Below are 24656 nucleotides of genomic sequence, written 5' to 3'. Positions count from 1 at the left end.
TTAAATAAAAAAAAAGAAAAACTAATTAAAACGATAATTTCGCTACTTAAAAAATAATAGTTTCTAACTCTAAAAAAAAAACCCATGTATTTCATATAACTTTAATATGTATATAAAGAGTAAAAAAATACCAAATAAGTTAAAAAATTATAATAAAACATTTACTAAATAAAACTTTTAATTTAAAGCTTCAAAATTAAAAAAAAAATCGCATGCAATTTTTCATTTGGATAATATTATATTTACCTATAGGTATAAAGATGAAAACAATAATAATGATTTTTTTTTTTAAGTAAACCTCGATTTATGTTGCAAAATGCAAGTACAAGTTAATAACTGGCGAGATCCATCGATAAATTTTCCAGTATAACAATTTTTAATTTAAATTTTCTTAATATTGTCATAACAAATTTACTACATTTCTACAAAAGGACATTTTAAATAATATATTTAATTTTTACTTTACGTATTTCCTAGGCCGATATACAATATTACAAATATTATTTATTATTATTATTATATTATTATTAAACACCTATATATCTCACGATTATTGCGATTAGATTGTTCCTGTTCAGTTTCAGTTTAATATATTACATGTTAGAGCATGGAATTTGAAGAAGAAAAAAGATGATTCCTAAAGATGAGGTAAAAGGTATAAAGGTTAGGGAGATTCTATACATCGAAATATTTTAATTTGAAAAATGAGTTTATTAAATTTAATATTATTATTCAATAATTTTTTTTTTTTGTACCTATTTAGAGAACTGAATATTTGATGTTCACAGAACACATATTTGATATAACACATTAATGTAATGGATCGTAAATCAATTGTTTAATCAAATATTCAAATGTATTTCTATATAGGTAGTATACGTGTATATAATAAGTATAATATTAACCTAGACGTAAAGTATTTTTAATTATTATCATTGGACTCTAGGTATATTATATTATATTCATGTATATAATGTACGTGTTATTATTATTATTAATTAAGGTCTAATCCTCTCATTGGTAAAAATATTTTATTTAAAAAAAAAAAAAAACATCTCATTAAGTCTGTACGATAAGTCATAAATTGCTTAAAAAAAATAAATTTATATATGCGTTAATTTAAAAATATTAAAAAGTTTTAGTCAAAAATAAGAAAAGAAAAATAGTGTAAAAAAACTAATAATAATACTTGTGGGTGATCAATCAATCACATATTATAGTAATATATGTATTGATGTTATTAAAATTTTATTTTATTTTTTTGTTATATATAATATTATTTTATTTTATTTTCTCGAAGAGAATAAACATTTTTTTTAAAGTGTCTGCGCGAATGGTAGAATATATTATATTAAAGTAGTTGAAGTATTTTACGAGCATTGTCCTAATTACCTATATCGATATAATATTTAAAATGTTGTTTATAGAGATAATCATAATTTTAGAAGCCGATAGGTAACAGCAGTATATATGCATATAATGTTTTGAAATGATAACGACAGGTGGATGAGAAAAGCTCGCTGCAGCCACGGGAATTAGAAAAACGGAAATAATATAACATAATAATAACGGGTGTATCTATATACCTAAAAACGTAGTGTAAATAATTTTCATTATTTATCTTTAAAGGCGGAGAAGGGAAAGGCGCGCCAGGGGGTTTACTGAAGTATGTATATAATATTATGTTATATATTGAAAGAAGGTATTATATAAAAAAAAAAATAATAATAATAATGATAACAAGGTGGGCGGATGGAGGGGGATGGGGTAGGTCGGTCTTCAACTGTTTAACTAGGTCAAGATGGGCCACGTTGGGCGGCACGAGGGGTAAGGGGTTTGGTGGTGAAAGGGGGCGCTCTTAACCGTCTCTCGTCGGACAAGCCGGCTGAAATCAGTTGGCCACCAACAAATGTTGGAAAGGACTCGACCTGTACGACGACGACGTCGACGACCCCAGTCCCATGGCGTTGTAGTTGTCCTGCATCTTTTGCTGTTGTTGCTGTTGCTGCTGCTGCTGCTGATGCATCGGAGTCACGGCTGACTGCATTTGTTGCCCCGTCCCATAATTGGCCGGTGACAGCGGACCCATGGGCGAGCCGCCAAAGTGCTGTGGCCCGAAGTCGCCGCCGAAGTTCTGCCAACCGCTACCGCCGCCGTTGGCGAACTGCAATTGCGGTGGTGCGTAATCCGCGGTGGCCATGTTGCCGCTGTTCCGGTGATAACCGCCTCCGTTGGACTGCCGCGGCCTTTGGTAACCGGCACCGCCAACGCCGCCTTGGTGGTTGTTGTTGTACTGTTGCTGCTGGAAGAAGTAGTTGGACGCCGCGTCGCCGTTCTGGCCGCCACGGTGGTGTTGCTGCACCGGTGACGCCGGACGTTGCTGTTGTTGTTGCATGGCCGCCCGCTGCTTGATGTAGTTAGCGAACTCGGTCGGCGACATCCTGCGGATGACAAAAAAAACGAGAGTCAGTGTGCCCTCATTATTCGTTGGATTTAAGCGAAACACTTTTTGTACATTATTATAACTCACAGTACCTACCATTGACGCATGCGCCAGCGTTATACGTATCGTTATCATAATATATTATGTATGTACGTACTTCCTTCACGGAAAATTAAAAAATTACAAATTCTCCAAAATTAAATTCCCGAGAATGGCACTACTAAAAGCTCTTCGGTTCGTATAAAATTCTATGCATAATGACTCGGGATTAGGTATTCTTCGTGGATAATTAATCAATTCAAAAAACTCCTACAGGCCACAATCCACTATAATCTAAATGAAACCGGAGAAGCTCTCCATTTTAAAATCGGTGAAAAACCTCCAAATCTATTTTATAATCCAAAACCACGATTGTCGCAAGACTTCTTTCTTTTACTACATTTAATATTGTATAAGTACACGTTTTAACTTTTAACGACCATCATGGTCCATACTATTGGTCCGTAAAACACTAAGACGTATTTAATATTGTTTTCATTTATAATTAAAAACAATGTAAAAACATTAATTAGACAGGTAGACCCTATGATGACTGTCGATGCTTTGACATAATTAATTGAATAAATGTAAATGGTATTACGGTTTAACTATTATCATATACAAGTCAGTGTTTTCGTAGGGGGGTCCAGAAAAATCATAGTTAGTTAGTAGCGATACCTACATCAGAGCCTTAATTTATATTTAAAAAAAATGTAGGTATAAAAAAATACCTAATCGGTCCGCCGCCTGGTCATGTTCTTATTCCGCGCCGAGTATATTGACAGTATATTTTTATTTATGTATTATATTAATTAAAATTAAAAAGTATATGTTAAATAATTACAATTACTGTTCAACATATTATTTAGACTTTAGAAGAGGATGGACCAGTACCCCTGGACCTCCCACTCGCCCGTTATTCCGTCACTGACGTTTGCTTGTAACTAAGTACCTACAATAGTTGTTAAATGTTTTATTTTTGGTAGGTACGATAATTTTATCAGCTATAATTATTGTATTTGTATATAGGTATATATACTTGATAGGTGTATTATAGGTACCCATAATATGCACTTTAAAACAATATAATTACGTCACGTAGGTTCAATAAAACGAGCGGAATAGCGTTCAGAATAGGTGTGGAATTATAAGACGTTTTAAATTTTGATTTGTAGTTTTTAATCGGATTTCGACCGTTTTTATTTATTCATGTGCCCGTCGTGCCCAGGAACGATTTCATTTTCGTCGATAAACAAAATGTAATAACTCCTAATTGCTCTCTCTCTCTCTCTCTCTCTCTCTCTCTTTTACTCGTGTAAAATATGGCAAACGACGTGTTTCTCAATCGAAAATACGTATCCGCGCAAAAACCGACGATGACATATTATATTAAATATTTGATCGCCAACGCCGTCGCCCGTCAGTTGTTGATTATAAAATATATAGATGCAGGTAGGTTACATGTAGCAACTAGCAATGCAAGTAAACTATACGGTTGTTGTGTAGACATGTATATCCACATTACTCGTTTTTGAAAAATTTTTACTGCTACCGTAATCGATGTAAATATTCAAAGAATATATATAAATGTGTAATACAGTGGGTGTGTTGACCATCGTTACCGCAACACGTTGTCCAATAGAATTTCGTTAGGAAGTGAAAGTAACGTTTTGAATGGCTGCTATTATCGGTTATTACGCCCATAAACCTATAATAGCTCATTTTAATTTATAGGTATATACCTATTACGATGATAATATTAATTAGGAAATATTTACGCTGATCCTAAGTCCAAACTACGAAGGATCCCCTTCTATATCGGCATATAACTTTTACATCAAGAAATGAAATATTTTGTAAATCATTTGTTTTTGCTGCTATGATATCATATCGATTTATTATTAGGACGCTTTAAGCATTTTCAGAGGCTGTCGGCTTACGAAAATAATAATTATGAAAAAAAGATAATATTTTCTACAGAATATGACCCAGATCCGAATTACGTCCACGGAGCACATAATAATAATACGTGTGTATTCCTTTTTAGGTGCAGACGGTTCAATAACCGAAATATAATCTGCAAGCTTTCGGGGACATCTGTCACAATTACGCATGTGCGTTTGGTATATTGGCGATTATTGGCGCCATTTGTTTGACACCTTTTACAATGTAAGCGCGTAGCCTCGTTCGTAAGTATGTACTATATAAGTATACAATATATTATACATATTATAATACTATTTTATACACATATACATATAGATATGTGTAGGTATAAATGTAAAATATTATTATCTGCAGTATAGGCCCACCGCGACCGCGCAATGACGTCGTTTCGCAATACGGACGGACACTGTGACCTCTATGCAAAATGAGAGAGAGAGAGATATAGGGGTGGGGGAGGAGTGCGAGAGGAAAAGGTATATGCATGCCGCGATAATTCGCGTGCCCAATCGGTCGCGACGACCAATACGCGCACAATTAATTACACGCAACAGGTGCGTGTATATACAGAATGTTCCAAACGGGCAAGCACATAGGCATCACTGAAGGCGTGCGCACGGGGTACATTCAGGGTAAACCACGATTAAAGCGCTATGCATATACTCTCAGATCCGAGAAAGGGCTCATTTTTGATAACCTCGAATAAAAAGCAATAAAATCGAATATAAATTTAACTTCTGAATAAAAACTCAATATTCATAAATCAAATGAAATATTAACATTCATAAATTGTCCCCTGTAATACGCGTTAAAGAAGTTACCTATATATGAGTTATAACTGCTGTAAATAGTTACAGTTTATTTAATTTTATAATATTATGGAGACAGTAATATTGTTAATTACGTGATTTTGTTACCTACTGTATTTGTTTTAGTAAGGTCGCGGGGAAGTGTCCAATATCATCATAGATATAAAATGTTCTTAGGCTGGATACAACTAATTTTTTTCTAACCGATTTTGCTTAACCATTTGTTTATCGCCATAGAAACGCAAATCAACAATTATTATTCTATAAAAATCAATATAAAATATCATGCACTACAAGATATTTTTCCTCTGCACTACACCAAAAAACATATATACAGGGTGATTCATTAAGCGTAAAATACTCATTATCTCAAAAAGTATTAATGTTTTTTAAAATATTTTTTTACATAGTTTCAAGTTGTTGAAAAAACAACGTTTTTATTAAGAAATTATATTTTTAAATATTTTTTATCCTTATAATATTTTAAGTATTTTACTTTTTTGAATGACAGCATATAGTTTTAATTTCATTTTCCAAAGCAGAATATTTTTCTAAGTATTTTGATACATAAAAATCAAATGTAGGGCGAGTAGTTGATGAGTTATAAGCATTTAAACTTAGATGGGCGGAGTGGAGTGGTATGAGGTTACCCCGCAAAATGTTTGTTCACTACTCCGCTAAACTTTAAATACTTATAACTCATACACTACTCGTTCAAAAAAGTAAAAAACTTAAAAAAAATATAAGGATAAAAAATATTTAAAAGTATGATTTTTTAATAAAAACGTTGTTTTTCAACTACTTGAAACTATGTAAAAACATATTTTAAAAAATATTAATACTTTTTGAGATAGTGAGTGTTTTACGCTTAATGAATCGCCCTGTATTGTGATTCCTCAATGTTTTCCTTGCAAAGGAGAAATATCTGGTAGCATATGCTACTTTATCTTGGTACTTATCTGGTAGTTACTGAACTTGTAATTTTGTTTGTATTAGGTACCACATAATTACCCGGCCAATGAAATCTGCGCCTATGCACATATAGCCATAATATACGTAATATAAAATCACGTGAAGTCTCGTCTCGAAATTCACGTCTATTGTATATATACATCATAGGTATAGGATACGTCTCTATATGTACATTCCTACCACGGCTATCTAATAGTAGATAACCGTGATTCCTACCCATAATATAAATTATCATATAGGTCAATAGTATAAGGAATAATAAGTATGCTCAATGATAAGACTGCGCATATTTTTTAAGGGGAAATGTACAATTATTTATGTATGAAACCAACAATAAACACAAGGTGATGCACATGCGCGAACTAGGACGAAAACACAGGTCGTGTTGAGCATACTTTTTTCATTTTACTATGATATAGATAAGTGATATCCAGGGCTAGGATTTATATGCGACAGCATGTTTTTTTTGCTACTTCTGATTATTGATTTTGTCAGTAATGTCCACGAATTACCTCATGATGAGATAAATGGTGGTATTTTTATTTTGCATGTTTTTGCATATTTTGGATAAAATGCATATTATTGCATATATTGAATAAAATTAATATTATTGCATTTTTCAATTATAAGAATGTAAATAATGCATGTTTTATAGTATATTTCATAAAACTTGGTTTTTTTGTCAAATATAAATTTTATTTCATGTAACACGCACATAGTTAATGTGAATTATACATTTTATTTTTAAATTATTTTATTTTATTTTATTTCTAAATTATATTATTTTAAAACAAACAGCCTATCATTGATGTAATTTAATAAATAAATATTTTTTTGTAACTATATTTTAGTGTTTATCTTATAAAAAATTAAATGCATATTTTTGCATATTTTGTTACATAAAATGCATATTTTACAATTTTTTATTGCATATAAATCCTAGCCCTGGTGATATCTGTCGTTTTTGGCACACAGCCAAAGATTAAAGTATAATACATTAATACGTATATAATATTATAATCAAGTATATTTTAAGGTCGTCCGTGACCGGGTCTAATTCTCAGCTCACGTGCGACCACCTATGTCAACCCTTCTAATGTCATTATAATAAATAATAATTTAGGGGTATACTCTATACAGTACATATACTATAGGCGAAGGCACCCTAAATAATCTTATTGAAATAATGCAACCATAGTTGGATCAGTCCATTCCATCAAACTCTATAATACGGGTTGAGCTAATATATGAATTTTAACTGGTGTAATTTTATGGATGCCGCTAGGTATTATTAAACGAGAAGTAGGATTTGGGACAGTTAGTAACTTTTAGGAAAATATATATTATCAAAAGTGCAATTAACGTAACGAATATAGTCGAGTTGATTTAAAATAATAATACAAATTATATAATTCCGGCACCCAATATAGTGGAATGTTTTAAGTTTCTACGGTTAATAGTTTTCGAATCACAACGAAACAACGATCGAGGAAAATGTATCCAATTTTGCCAATGGTTATAAAAAATAATTCTGATTATAGGTATTTTCGAATCACCGTAAGAATAACTTATGAGGATGGAACCTTATTTTAATTTTAAAATGTTATCATCTATCAACTTAAATTGAAAAATAGAAAAACTAAAAAGTAGAAAACGAAAAATGATTTTAAATTGTGAATATATATTGCTGACTTGCAATATACCCAGCCCTGAGCCCCGTACGTATATAATATTATTATTTAGAGTGTACGCTAATAATGTAATTAACATTTTGCCTAAACTCAAAACACCGTTGACGTCACGGCGTGCGGGGTATGCTTCTCATGGCCCAGCTGCGCAGCAGTCCACCCACCCAACTATCCTCATCAATCCACCACACCGTCAACGCAAAAATTCAATACGGCACATATAACGCATCGTCATGGTCAAAACTGTAGGTACGTTTCCGCCTACTTTTCTATAAAATCAGTCATCAGAAACCTGTTAGCTCGTTTGTTGTTGGACTTGAGTTTGGTGCTGCCGAACTTGGTCTGCGCGAACGAGGCGGTTGTGAACGTCAACGGCACGGACGGCTGTCGGCACGGCACGTAAGCGCCAGCCGCGACCGCGACTGCCGGACCTCCACCGTTCGGGCTCCGCGGCTGCTGTTGCTGTTGCTGCGGCGATTGCTGACTGTTGCCGTTGCTTGCAGTGCTGCTGCTGCTGCTACTGCTGCTGCTGCTACTACTGCTGCTGCTGCTTCCGCCACACGGCTTGCCGAACAACAGCGGATTGTGCTGTGACTGTTGTAGCTGTATTTGCTGTTGCTGGTGGTGAGGATGGTGTTGTTGTTGTTGGTATTGGTGGTGGAGGTGGTTATGGTGAGTTGGCGACGAGTTGTTGGAACCGCTGCCAAGCGTTGGCGAACCGACCGAACACTTGTCCGGTGGCGAAATGCTCAGAGAACTCAAGCTGGACGCTACCGAATCGATGGGCCGGAAACACTGTGCTTCGGGGTTGAACGTTTTGACGACCTGCAAGATAAGCAAACGCAATTCGTTATACAAATTATTAAAAAACACACTGCAGCCGAATATCAATAATATAATATTGTATAGTATACAAAACACTGACTTGCATAGGATTATCGATTTTATGGACTTAATATTTATATAACGTGGCATTTTATTTAAAACGAGCTTGTGTATAGGTTTAACCTAAAGGTATGACCCAATCGATAAATATATACATATATATTATATACAGGAGCCTATCACAAATTATGTACAGTGTGACTTTTTAAACGTAAGGCGTGTCTTTATTTTTTTTTCAATTTTTGCTAGATAGGTGCTTTTGATACGAAACGATTATTATTAAAAAAAAATAGTGAAAATTGAATTTTTTATATAAAAAATGTAGTGTAATAATAAGTAGGTAGGTACTTCAACTTATATATAATAAAATTGATGATAAAATTCAAAACCACAGAGTTGAATGAGAAAATAATAAGTGGATTACGTTTAAAAAAAAATCACCCTGTAGGTATGCGAGCTCCGAAGGGATTAAATGTTTTAGCTTTTGTCGTATTGTTCGCCTGCACGCATATATACTATGATTATATATTTATATACGACACGTACACTCGAACAGTATATTCAAACATTCGTTTAATATAGCAACGTACGCTGAAATATGATATGCGTTACGATAATTCTAACGACTGAATCCCCTATAGACTTTTATTTTCCATTATATAAAAATAATTTATTTAATATTATATAGCCTTTAACGTCACTCTAAAGTCTATTCTCTCGAGGAACGATTTTTGGTGCCCGCCTAGACAGTATTCTAATATGGATCCTTATTATTGTATTTCAGTGGCACCATATGACCGCTATACGTATTTCAATACATGTCTTGTTTTTTAATAAAATTTTGAGTATAGAACACCAACAAATAATCAATATGTTCCTATTATAGGATATAATATTAAACCTATAATATTACATTTATATAATTATTTACTAAAATCACATGTTTCACTGCCCCATCCTGTATTTAGAGTTAATTTACAATCAATCATGCCTGTTCTTTTTTGGAGACACTAAAACTATATAATACTTTAAAAAGTACATTAAAAAATATGCAGTGTTTGCAGGAAGAGGAGAAACCAAAAATGTATTACAGACGTCCTGCAGTAGCATACTAGCATCCGAATTAAAAAAAAAAAAAAGGCTTTTAAGCGAGTTTGTATTAAATAATAGTCAGTATTTAGACAAGTCCAACCTCGGTAGACACGCGTCCAAGCTCCAAGGTGACCGCCGAACAAATTGTTCATGGTATATATTCGTGGTGAATGGCCGGGAATGCGTAACCGCGGTATCTTCGTAAATACATTATAATAATATGTATTATTCTATGGGTGTTTCCGTCGGTCAATCTTTTACGAAGAGGTCGCGGCGGCCGTTGTCTGCGAATCCGCCCTCAATCGTACCGTTTTCGCGATATTACTTTTTGTCGTTTGTCATTCGTGTCCACAAGTGCGTATAATAATGTATACCGATAGTAACACAGCTGTGACAATATAGTGTTGTGCGAAGTGCGACGGAATTCCGGCCGAAAATCTCGACGAGTTTACCTACCTGTGAAGCGTGAGTTATGACCAACTGTTTTTGCGTCTCCGTTCGAGTCCGCGCAATATATTATAGTAGGTACAGGCATTAGGTGCCTATGAATTGTATAGGTACTGTGGACAAACGATAGTGTTGATCGTTTCCGGATCGACGATTCGTGTCGTCCGTTTCCCGCGGATTACGCGTCGGAAGGTGGGTGCGTCAGGGTATTGGATGCACGATAAGTAACGTTTATTATTCACGCAATCCTCATATATAGGATTGTAAGAATATTACGTGGTTTCGACGTTTCGTACGCCGGGTGCGAGTAGAGACCTTTATTTATAAATTATAATTTACTGTATGTTTTATCAAAGTATATGCGGCCATCATGTGGGGAGAGGGGGTACGTACTACGTTTGGAAAATATGAAAAAAAACGTTAGTAAAATAATCGAGTGACGTGCTGTATATGCCAGTAATGCATTATTATTACTGCGCATTATATACTGATCATGATGAGTATAACATTAACATGTCACTGCAGTATATATACCAGTGTTTGGAAAGTTCCTTTAAAAATGGGCAAGTTCACGTTCATCTATTACCTATCATAAATACTTAAAAAGGAACTAGTTCCTCACCTTGTTCCTAAATCAAGAACATTTTTCGTTTTTTAATAATTTTAAAATTGCTTTAATATATAATTTGTTGATTGTATATACAAGTTTAAGACTGCTGTGACTAGTGGCTGACTTGACATTTAGTAAAAATTATAAAGCTCATTAATAACTGATACTGACCAAATATCTAAAAAAAAACTTATTAAAACTTTTACTCTAAAACTTATTTATTTATTATTTAAGAAATAACTAACGAAAAATGGAACAATTAAATCGTTAATTTTCCTCTAAAAATAGAACTAAATCATTGGAACGAGTTCTTTTGACCGCTATCATCCAAGCACTGGTATTAGTGGTATATAATATAGGTTTATAAATATGAAGTATTATCGTGCGTTTTCGTCGAGATTCATTCATAAGCTAGCGACGCATAATATGCACATTTCGGCGTAATGACGTGCAAGTGTGTCAGACGTTATATAGGTAAACTGTAGTATGATTTGGTTACGCTGCGTAATTACTAATTGTTGCGTCCCACCCTCCCACGCACTGTATCCACCAATTTAGCACGTTCCCCGACTTACTCTATAACGCGCACTGCATCAAATAGATTATTATAATCTTTAATAAATTATAAAAATAACATGTGCATAACGAGCAGGGGACAAATAAGTTCTAAACAGATCCCTAAAACATATGCTGCAAATGGGTTGTTTTTTTTTTATTTGTCCAAAAGGGTTGTCCTGCCCGCAAAAAAAATTTGAACGCGGATTACCTCTCGGTCGGCGGTCCGGTCATCGTGGGTGTCGAACTGGAGGCCGCCGCTGTTCTCGTTGTACAAGATCTTCACAGCACCCTTCTCGCCGATGCGGTAACTGACTTCGCCGGGGTCCACCCACACGGCCAGATCCTGTGGCAAGTTCTCCAGGATGTCCTGTATGGCCACGCCGCTCTCGCGGGCCGCCTTCTCGAACACCGGGTCGATCGGAGATCCAGTTTTGATGCACCGGTACGCCGAGCCGCGGTACGGTTTCTCCGGGTACCAGTGCCCAGCGAATTTCTCCGTCAGGCACTTTTCCAGTTCTTCGCCGAATATGTTCACTCGCCGTCTGGGTAATTTGTTGTACAGGTACGAGATCACAAAGTTCAACGCTACGCTAACCTCGATATGCATCTTGACGCGATTTCTGGAAAATAATATATAAACACTTTGTTAATATAAATCAACGCATGATACTGCATAAAATAAGGCGAAAGACATAATATAGTTAGGTACAGGACGTATATGAGTGTTTATGACGCACATCAGGCATCGGTCACCTATACATAATATTATATATTATTATATTCACACTTCACATATCATTGCTGGTAACTTGTGGAAACACACAATTAACTGGTGCGCCTCCACTGCCGCTATTTAGAGTTTATTAAATTTACATATAGGTTTTTAATTTATAAATAAAACCTAGGTAGGTAATCAGTTTTTAGTTTGTATATATATATATATATATATATATCATAAAATTACGGCAAAACATTGTCTAAATATGCAAAGGCTATATGTATATAGATGTTGTACCTACATAATATATGTATTATGTATATAGTATATTGTATGTGCAAACACATACCGATACACGTTATCCTATATATACGCTACGGTCTACGATACTATGATGTACGTGTAATAAGTAACTACTATTGCGGTTGGCAGACGGTTACTGCATATTTATTATTTACATAAATGTAAATGTAAAATCTAAAGTATAAAATAGATACCTACATTGTAAATTTTATTTTAAATATTTTATATTTATATACATGTTTATTTTTATATATTTTATTACAATAATTTAATATCCTGGTATCAAAATGTTTGAAAGTAAAGAAAAATCAGTGGATAAAATAATTGTTATTACATTTTAATGAAACTAAAGTTACCTATCGCACCCATATACGTAGTCATTTATTATACAATACAATCACGCCACGTATATGGCACGCGCGATCGACTTAAAACTTCAACAATAATGATGTAGCGTTGTTAAAAATTAAAATTAACATATTTTTAATTAAATGAAAAAAAGCTCGAATATCCTTTTCGTGACGTATGACGTACGTCATGTCGTCATGCTATTTTATCCTAATCCTCAACATATTTTTTATATTCGCGGTGGATAAAATTGCAATAAATTCATATTCAATAAACGTCGAGATAAATTTTAATTATATTTTTATGCGAACACATATAGAAATTGATATCTATAGAGGCCAAAGGCTACACGCATATATAAGTAGGTATAATGTTATATATAGACATCGCCGTAGATTGGAACACAATAATTATTACCATTATTACTCTTGCAGGCGCATTGTGACCGTCGCGATTGTACGCAATCGCGCACAGGCGCATAGAATTCAATATAATTTCAGTCGTTGGCCATACTTATAATATAATATATTATAATTTATTAAGTCTAGTAAATTTTGCTCAGTCCGTTCTTATATCGATAGGTAACCCAAGGAAAACTATATCGCAGAAGCCAGAAACTTCACTGTATAACTATAATAATAGTATAGCTGCAGTGCTGTATAATATAACATATTATAGCCTATAATGCTTAAAGGTATATAGGTATATAAACGCCACAGTGCCATACGGTCGACGTAGGAAAGATGGTGCGGTGGCGAAAACGTCGGCAGAACGGCTTATAACTCATTGACCTAGAAACGTATGACCGATTGTGTGTGCACTCGTACATGTGTGCAAAGGTCGTCATCATGGAACAATCGGACGATTATTTTATTATTCCAAGAACCTGGCGCTGCTTTCGGCTAGAAAAAACGATTTCGCTAAAACTAAAAGTATCTACCTATATCTTATATTATGCGGTATATGAATATAACAATTATAATATTGTAATATATAATATGCACATTGCAATATGCCTACATTTGGATTCCGTATTATAATTATTATGACAATAGTGACAAGTGACAACCTACCTATATACATATTATTGTACCTACTTGTGTATTATGTATAATACGTAAATGTAATAATATGTCACATACATTACACACGCTCTTATACGTTGTATATATATTATTTTCAACGAACAGTTGATGTATGTACATTATTGTGTATTAATATATAATATATATATATATATATATTTACCGAATTCAAACGTAACAGGTTACGATCGATACGATTATCCGACGAGTGCAGCAGCCGAACTGCATCAACTGAAACGGTTTGCCTGAATATATAGACAGGTACGTCACTGCGGGAGTATGACAATTAATAGTATAATTATAATATTTTCCATCATCGTATTATTATATTATACAGGGTGTTTTACGCGACCGCATGCGCGTACGTTACCTATATATATATTATAATAATATATAAACGACACATTTTATAAACACTACACTATTATATTATAGGTGCGCAACCGATCGGACTCGGATTTACACATTTGTTTGCAACGATGCACACCGTTACGCGTGTATACCTACACTGAATAATATCCGCAGTCCGCACGGGCCGACCTAACAACTAATTAACATCCGACTACTGGGCACAATATAGGTATCTATACGTGCGCATTACTATTACGCGCGCACGCACGCACGCGTATATACTACAATAATATATTACATACATTATATATTTGCAGATAATTGATATTTTACTGGTGTACACACAGAGAGACACATGAATAGGTAAACGCATTGATATAAAGGTAATAATAGGTTTATAATAATATATATGACATAACGCGAAGAGCAACACCGCGCGGTGTACATAAGGTCGCGTATACGGCCCGGTTGGCTCCGGTTTAAAACGGCCTAACCTATATATTCGCGCAGCGTCGACGGATATATATATATACTGCACTCTAGAATAGAACCGTTCAGCCCTAACCAGGATGTTTGGCATCGTTATTACGGCCATTGTTCGTATCGCGACCGAAGGTCGAACTAATATAATGACATAAATCGCAATAATATTACATATATATACATAATAATATAATATATATTATATTGTACACAATATGTAAATGTATGACAATATGTATAATGGGCCGCTTTTCGTCCGTCGCTGCTGCTGCAGCAGTGCGTTTCGTTAAGTTATATAGCAGCACCGCAGCCTGCAATATATACCTGTACTCTCTACAATATATTATACTTAGGTACCCATACCGATATCGTTATGTTATAATAGCATTGTAATTTTAAAATATTCATAATACCCATAGTTATCATACATTTGTCCTCACTAGTCACTGTCCTCATACGCGCATCCGTACTCCTCTTTATGACGGATGCTTCCGTTCAAAGCTTCCCCTCAACTATATTTGCATAAACAATGGAAATCTACTGATTCGACTTTTATTATGACCAAAAACTAAAAAATAAGCCGAAAACTACATAAACTATATAAATAGTTATATGGCTTTCTATATGGTACAGTAATATTACCTGTTATAATAGAAAATCAAATTTCAAAAATGTGTTAATTAGAAAAGAGTCGGAGACGAACGCGGTAAGACGTCCTGTACACATAAGACAAATATAATTTATAAACATAAGGCTTAATATTTTAAATGAAATCGAACGGCAACCGTCGTCTGTCCGTCGCGCTTATAATATTATAAAATTTATACTCCTATCTCAACTCGATTATAGCATGACAAGGAAACCTGCCTCTCCACTCCCGGCCGCAGCCCGAAACCAACACCTTCACCTTCACTACATGTCTACATATATATGCTGCACGCACGCACATCACGTGTAAGTTAATATAATATAGTGTTTATGCACGTCGCCAACGGTATATTATATCACTTTCGAGAAAAACGTAAAACATTCGAAGAAAAAAAAAATTAACGTTCAAAATCAAACGAATGGACGCTGTGTATGTACGATATTATAATAATGGCATACATACCACGGTATAGGTATGGTAATGGGCGTTCAAAAAATGTTCAGCGAAAATTTGAATAATAACAAATATATTATAATTTGTACATATGTACTCATATACATAATATAATATGTCCATCGGCGATTGGCTGCAACGTGGCCACATATATATTGATCCGTTGCCAATCGTCGCGGACGTTTTTAATATTCTTAAAATAATACTCAACGGCAATTCAACCAAGGCCGATGGGACAAACAAGACACTAATTTGTTATTTTTCGTCAAAAATTTTTCGGACCGTTTAGGCTTGAGTATATTATGTATAGTTAAATACAAAAAAAAATAACATTATTATTTAAATTCATATAATACAGTAAATATATCTAGCAATAAACTTTGGCACTTTGCGCGTTATACAGCAACTAATATAATATTATACATTGTAAATTTTTATCTAAAAATAAACGCACGTCTTGTCTATATGTTGTTTGTCCATCGCCGTTGTTCCCAAATTCACGCACGTCAAAATGTCAAATTCACTCTTCTGACAATTTTTAATAATCGAATTTTTCTCGTGCGACGACGCGACATGTAAATGTCTAAACTGGGCGAATAGTTTTATAAAGAAGAAACAACTAGGCGTATAAATCCATATTGTTCCTATATTATAAAATATTCAGTGTTAATATAAAAGTTGTTTATTACGATTATAATATTATAGGTATTAGGTAGACTTGTTTTGTGACTGTGTTTAAATTTTTTTTTGTCCACTATTTAATGCTAATTGCGGTTTTAAACTTGATTGATTTATTTTCATCGTGCGTAGTTTTGCATTTTTATTTTTAAGATTTGTCTTTAATTGTGTAACTCGTTTTTATATTAAAATATTGTTTGAGTGTAGGAATCGGATTATTAAACATTTATATAAAGTGGATTTGAATAATTCAAACAGGAATATAGGTATGTTTCGCAAAAAAAGTGTTAATTAATATTGATTATGCAATCTTCTATACCTAAACATGTACTTTTGACTTTTGTGCATTATTATTCAAATGAAATTGATTAAAACGATGACATTCAACACAAGAACAAAATAATACAATAATATTGATTCGAACCACCTTTATTGTAATAGAGCAACCCTATTCATAATAATGACGAACGCTGACAATAAAAATTGATATATTCACGCAAAATAAACAATATAAATTTAAATATTAGACTATAGCCGCATTGCGGTATATATATAATATTATATTACATACATACCTGCTAACAACAAAGCCGTCCCAATGGAGGTAGGAGGTGGGTATGTTTAATTAGGGGTGCCTAATATTATTGGCCTGGGGTACCAACGAAAGTTAGCGCAGTACTGTAGTCAAAATAATATAATAATAATCACCGCACTTTGTACATCGACAAACGGTTTTATGTATACCTATGTAGCTGTTGTTTTACCTACTTTTTGTTTCAACACGCACGTCGACTGCCGGTTCGACAGTCGTGTCGTTATTGAGAATAGGAAAAAAAACATAATTTCGTATTAAATATTCGCACCTTGAAAAATTGCGCACATAAAGCGACAGACTGATGGTAATTAGAGACGATTGTATTGATAGACACGTGTGGCCCGAGGTATAGCGCATTAGCGCGTGCAGCGCAGCAATCGTTTCCAGAATTAATATTGTGAATGATGCGTATAACTAGCGAGTTAGGTGCCTACATCCTAGGCAGTGCGTGCGCATTATTATTATTACATATTATACTACCAGGCTATATGTATACGGGACTTGAGAGATAAGTCTTGAGGTTGAGATAAATCAATACTTATATTAATATAATAATAATGTATAGGTAATGTAATGTATGTATAGGTACTTCTTCTTTAACGCGTATAGGTATATGAGTTACAATGTACATTATATTATTGCACTGCAGCGTTATTATTCGTAATAAGTCATTCAGGGCATTCGCGTGATATATAAGAGCGCATTGCATAACTGTATATATATAAATACAACAGCATGTGTATATACCGGCTATATAGGTACCCATACTTGCATGCGTATATAAATTTTGTACTGTATTGCATATTCTAGTTTCGACTAAAAGTTATAATCTATTGTGCTTTCGCAATAATATAATAATAATATATATATAATAAACAACAAACGAAATCGGTGCAAAAACGATAGTGAAATAAAACCGGAATTTCGATATACATAATAATTATTATGAACACGCTACACGCATGTACAATGTTTATACGGTATATACCTACTCCGGTCACTATTATATTCACTTGTATTTAAGGTGCAATTCGATTACAAATTATTATTATTTCTATTTACTATTAGTTATATCGCGGGTATGTATTTATAATGTCATGTTGATTGGAGAGTCAGTTCTGGTGTAAACGAGTTATAATATTATTATGGACGCATGCATGCAAACTTCGCTGCCTATTTGTATATATTATAACGACGAGCAACAAAACGCGAGCAAATAGGTCGAACGAGAATTATTTAGAAATATTGGCCTTCGTCCGTTTGAACACGTTGTGCTCCACACGGTTGATGATTTTTTTTTTAATTTTAAATATTCATGACTTCCATTAGAGACTAAAACAATGCACATTTAATTGTGATTTTTGAACGATGACATTCGCAAAGTATCGATAGTAGCGGGAACCCGTGAAATTCGTTCGCAAAACGATCATATAGCGTACCTATACCTACTAATACTTTTCTCGTACATGAACTCATATAATGTGGCTCGTACAGCTGCATACAAATACGGTAAACATAATATAATAACTGCAGTTCATAATATAGCAGATAATTCACAATATAATATATACGCGTATATATCGTCCTGTATGTAATACTGCAGCTGTGCCGTGTTTCAGCAATCGGCGAACTTGATACTATACTTGAGAGTAAGAGTGCAGGTTGTACGACCGCGTGAATCCACACATTAGATAAGTAAAATTGGATGAAATCAAAAGTAATATGTGTGCGAGACTTTTCGCACCCATTATCCATATCGTACAAGAATAATATTGAATACTCGTCGATGAGCCATGAGTCCACGCGACGATCCTGCAAACGGAAACTGTTGTCGCCAAAAGTATAATATTGTATTAACTATTACAAATACGTCCCCTAGACGTACGGAAGTCCAATATCCAAGTACACTGTGGTAATAATGATTTAAGTGCACTTCTTGTTGCTGGCACAGCGGCACAGGAAAATTTGGGGTAATAAAATAATTTAATAATATTATACCAAGGGTCGATCGGATCGACCATTATACATAATATTAATATATTGCTATGGACCAAGCGGACTCATGCCTACTCTGTCAAATGTTTTCTACATAGTGCTAACATTGTTAGAGAGAGATAGCCATATCCGTGCATAATATGATAGGACCCAAAGTGTATAATATCATGCCATCCATTTCTAAAAGACTTAAAATTTTGTTATCTTTGTTATGTAACCCGTCTCTCTCTCCCTCTCTCTTGTAATTAATTGATATATATAGGTGAATTAATTTTTAAGCCATACGCTATTTTTTTCTATCAATGCCAACCACCCCCCTCCCCCATAACTCTCTCACTCACCGCTATCAGTACGTTTCTTATATATATATTATTAGGCCCATGACAGGGTCAACGTCCAAAATCCAAAAGTCTTAATACCCGTCACGTCGCGTACCTAATTATTTATAAATTAATAATCGTACATTATAATTGTCGATCGTTCGGCCGGCGGACACCTAAATTCAGCAATAGTTATATATCGTATGGGCAATAATAATATATAATATAATGTTTGGTTATCGTATAATAACGGCGACGGTTATAATATTTTATTATAACGATAATAGTTGCAGAATACCTCTGCACAGCATATACGGTCGAAGGGGCAGGGTTCATATTCGATCGCTACAATATATTATTATTGTTATATTAACGCGCCCGCGTACGGTGATAATAATATAAGAATAATGTTCGAAACTCGGTCGACACACACGCCAGTAAGGTACCTCTCGAATTACAGCCGGGCCGGTCGCCACGTTGTCGCCGCGGTATGCCTCTGCACAGTGCAAAACACACTTCGCGTATTTGTCACGAATTAATGTAATAATTGTGCGCGTGTACATGGTACTGCAGGTGCCACAGTAACAATGATATTGTGTACAGAGTTGGACGTGCAAATATTATTATAACCAGCGGCTGACGGCGTCACGGCGACGGCTGTACATTGTGTGTGAAATATTATATAGAGTACCATATTACACAGACGGTCGGGGGAAGCGTAAATGGTGCGGGGGCGGTGGAGGGAGGGGATTTACGCACGCGCCGCGATCGATGCAGGTGTATGTACATGAGAAAAATCGTGTTTCGACTGCACCAGAGACGAAAAACGTATTTGAAAACGTTTTTGAGCAAACGTTATCAAACGAAAAAAAATCGATAACGAAAATAAACAATATTATGCCCCACGGAAAAAAAAAATAAAAAAATAATACCTTACTCTGTTATATATCGAAAAATTGGTAATCCTGATAACTAAGTTAAGGTCAATGCGTAAGAGCAAATTTTTGTTATTTTATATAATTATTGTATGTTATAAACTTCTGAATTCAGAATTATTTTTATTTTTTACTCAGCTAGAACTAAATATTAAACTTTACCAATGCACTTTTAAAATTTAAAGGCATTTATATTTTTAATTTCCATCTAGATTATAAGTTTAGATATTATAATTTAAATTTAAATATTAAGAATACAACTATGTGTTAAAACAAAAACGAAAACAAAAATTAAAAACGTTTTACGATGTGCAACAACACCTTAACCTAACCTAACCGCGGGTAGCGTGTTTACGGGTTTACGGGGGCAGATGACGCACAGATAGAATCTGAAACCCCGTCACGGCCACGCTCTCTTCATTTTCACGTCCCACGTCAAAGAAAATGTCCATTATACTCTGACCACTGAGACAATATGCGGCGGCAAGGCGAAAATTCCGCCCCCCCTCCCCAGCAAGCACAGCGGAAACAGTCTCAATCGCGACAGGATGTCGCTGCATTCGGAGGATGCGCAGAACCGACGAGTGTTTTCTCGCCAGACAGAGCGCATCGTCATTTTATTTTAATATTGTTGTATTTTGCGCTTTGAATTTCACGATTTCATAAAATTTTACATACACAGGTATGACTCCTACAAAAAATTACAAATATAAGTACGTCAGAATATATCATATTATATTATCAGATTATTTTGTATCGTACTATCGCATAAGTATATTATTATAATATATTATGTGCAATATTATTTGTACATCATGACGTATCATTCATGTTAGTAAATGGTTTGGCGACCCGTGAACGGTAATCTCGAATGCGTCTTGCGTTTTTTTTTTATTTTGGACCGGCCGGCCTTTGGTTATAAACCTAACTTTTGGTATATTTATGTCCACATAAATTATTTACAGAGTGCTCCGAAGTATATGACCTATCTACAAAGATAGGTACCTCCTATACTTGAAGTTGATTTCTTTTAATATATAGCTGATATATATAATTGTAGTATACAACACTTCATCCTCACCTCATACTCCGCATAACTTAAAATGTTTGAACCTCTTGTAAATGATATATTATTATTATTTATTTGATCATAATAATATTATAGCGTCGCGCGAAGTGGATAATTTTGAAGGTTCGGTTAAAACTTTATGAGGTATTTCTCAAATGTGTTGCATCCACTTCACTTACGCAAACTGCGCTCTTGTCGTGTCCAAATTACGACACGTTCAAAAACAGCGCCGTTTACAATAATAGGTATACGCACCTACTCCACATTGCTACACACTGTGTATTATATTGCGCTATGACGACGATAAATATGTTAATCATTAACGATAATTATAGTGCTCTTGCAAGTTTGATAGAAAACTATTTGTAGAACCTAAATAATTATATAGGTATAGTTATTTTATTATAATAATAATATACAACCTATATAGGCTATATAGCTTATATAGCTTGTTGACAAACGCCAATTAGATTAATATTTTGTTAATATAATTTGTACGCATGTTATTAATAACATGTATACTAATGGGTATATAATAAAGATGTATTATAACAATATCATTATTAATTTAAATACGCCAAAAGCTATATCTTGCAGGAATATAAACTCGATCATAATATACATTATTATTTTGTACAATTGTACCTTCAGGCTTTAGGTATTACCAATAATGCATTTAGGCATGACAATATTATGTAAAACGAGCGTCGTTTTTATCTTCTACGCACACTTGATGAATAATATTGAAATCAATATAATACTCATAATTTTGGTACAATCGTGAACTCTTGACAACAACCGTGTGTAGAAGTGCAAAAGTAAATAACTAAACGGAGCGTTTTATTGTTTGTCTTACGATAACGCAGTTAAGAAGAATTTTCATTATGAAATTAATTTTGAAATAGGTTTAAAGCTGCAGGCATTACAACATTCATTAAAAGCTTATTTCATCGTTGTGTTATGCATTTAACAAATCCAACACGATACGCCATAATTAAATCACCACGATAGTTTTGCTCGGTACAATATTTGTACATGTTATTATAGATATTTGATTTCAGTTTGTAAATATAGTATCTAAAAAAAATCAGAATTCCATAGTAAATACTTTTTGAATAAATCACAACATGAACATTTCTATTATTGTTCTGACGTAATTCTTTTCAAGTCAAAAATATCATAACATTTCTTTCAGAAATAAAAAACCCATGGAATAATATCCGTATACGAATATAATACGACTTTGTAATAATTATGTTAGGTCGTTTAGTACATATATGTACCAACAGTCAGAAATTCAGATGCTTACATATTATATAATACGGAAAAACTTTATTTGAAGTAGGTAGCTATATAAATATAATTATAAAGACATATTATTTTCTTCGATTTCGATTATTATCCAAAGCGCAAAAATGTCATAACAAATATTAGTTATTCCTACCTATATATACTTTTTACAAGTCTTATGATAATATTTTATGGATACGTCTTCGAGGCGGTTATGAATATTTAATTACCTATATTACCAACTATTGGCTATTGCGAATTTTTCAATTGAATATGTACACATTATTCATGCATAGTTAAATCCGAATGTGTACGTCGTATGTATCGCGTACAATGGCACGTAACGAGTGTCCTCTATATTTTTCCTCGAAGGTTTCTGATTAGATATTTTTTTTAAATATTTTTACATGCACGACGTAAAACTGGAAACAATAAAATTAATACATGCATCATAATAATATATGGAATATTTTTTACAGGGTAAATATACACGCGTATAATATGTCTCCGACCGTAGTAATAATTATACTATTGTTATGTTTGTGTGTGGAAATTCATAAAGCTAACCTTACGCAAGGTCGAATTCATTAAAGCACATATTGTATAAGCGCCACGCGAACCGCGGACGTTATATTCGTACATTACAATATTATGGACTATGGTGTAGAGTCGTAGAGTATAATAATAATAATAAATGGCAATAATATGTTATTTTTTACTACGCCGGAAAAGCGTTCTTGCACGAATGAAAGTCAAGGTCGAAAAGCAACCACTCCGCAATCACCGTTAACCCTATCCCCCTAACCAACCTAGTCATTTATATAATTCTATGTATATTGTAAATATTTATATATATATGTATACGAGATATCGATTTTGTTTTTGTTTTATTTCCTTTAATACATATTACGTTCAGTGAAATCGTATAAAAAACGAAACGAACATTTTTTTTTCGTTCCGCAAAAACCAAATATTTATGCATTTTAAATTTATTTTCCAAAATGTGAAGGTGTGATAATTTAGTTAAAACGGTCATGTTTAAAATGAACAATAACTATTTAGCGTTTTTGTGTTGTGTTTATAAATCTGAATTACGTGAAACGCAAGTAGTCAAGTCTGTTTAAAAACAATATAAAATCGAATTGAAATGTATTAAAATTATTAAAAATAAAATAATTGATTTCAATAATTATCAAGATCAACGCAATGCCAAATATTATATGCCACCTCGTCATTGTTGGGTTCCTAATTGGAGAAATATTGTAGAACGTGCACAGCCAATAAAAGGCCAAATAATAATGTTACAATAAATTAACATCAAAACGATAAAACATATTAAAGATAAACAATAGCGATGAATAAAGCCACATATAATTGTAGTAGGTAGTAGGTACTATAGGTATACTAAAAAGTAGAATAAAAATAAACATGTAAATTTGTATTTGCAAGTTAAATCGATTAAAGTCAATTATTGTGAAAATATTGCGTTTTGTTGATACAAACATAGCTATGGTATAGCTACGTGAATAAATAAAGTACTATAATATGATCAAATTTATTCGTTTTGTAATTTATATCAAACTCGTGTGGAAAATCATTTTTTTAATTAAACCAATGCATAACTATAATGTGCTCGGGGTGTCTCTAAAGTCAAATAGATAAGTACTTACTACTTTCCATCAATATTTCCAATAGTGGTACTACGTTAAACTATATATACAGGCATATATAACACACGACGTATATACAAAGTAGGCCACAATTATAGTTAAAACAGGGAAATAGGCGAGGAAATAGTCAAGAACCGACGTCTCACCCCGAATTCGTCAGTAATGTACCTATTGGTATATACTGCAGCTATACATTACTACAATATAATACGAATTTGTATTTATTT

At 33.6% G+C, this 24656-nt stretch overlaps 1 protein-coding gene across 4 annotated transcripts in view; it reads right to left on the bottom strand.

Moving 5' to 3' along the window:
• Positions 1-89: 89 nt before the first annotated feature.
• LOC100166108 (protein Tob1) overlaps positions 90-24656 on the bottom strand; it is a 48896-nt gene continuing 24329 nt past the window's right edge. Inside the window, exons 1-4 of one of the 4 annotated variants that reach the window (XM_029487762.1) lie at positions 17131-20415; positions 11696-12107; positions 8161-8720; positions 90-2441 (exon numbers count right to left, since the gene is read on the bottom strand). In XM_029487762.1, the coding sequence (XP_029343622.1) occupies positions 1892-2441; positions 8161-8720; positions 11696-12094 (1509 nt within the window). In that variant the 5' untranslated portion in view covers positions 12095-12107; positions 17131-20415 and the 3' untranslated portion in view covers positions 90-1891. Of the gene's footprint in view, positions 2442-8160; positions 8721-11695; positions 12108-14104; positions 16712-17130; positions 20416-24656 lie in introns of those variants that run through there. The other 3 variants (XM_008184167.3, XM_003244016.4, XM_003244015.4) reach the window with 3 other exon arrangements.

Source organism: Acyrthosiphon pisum, chromosome A1 (genome assembly GCF_005508785.2).
Source record: "Acyrthosiphon pisum isolate AL4f chromosome A1, pea_aphid_22Mar2018_4r6ur, whole genome shotgun sequence".
Classification (NCBI taxonomy): domain Eukaryota; kingdom Metazoa; phylum Arthropoda; class Insecta; order Hemiptera; family Aphididae; genus Acyrthosiphon; species Acyrthosiphon pisum.
Note: the sequence above shows the minus strand (reverse complement) of the source record. Positions and strands in the feature narration are given on the sequence as shown.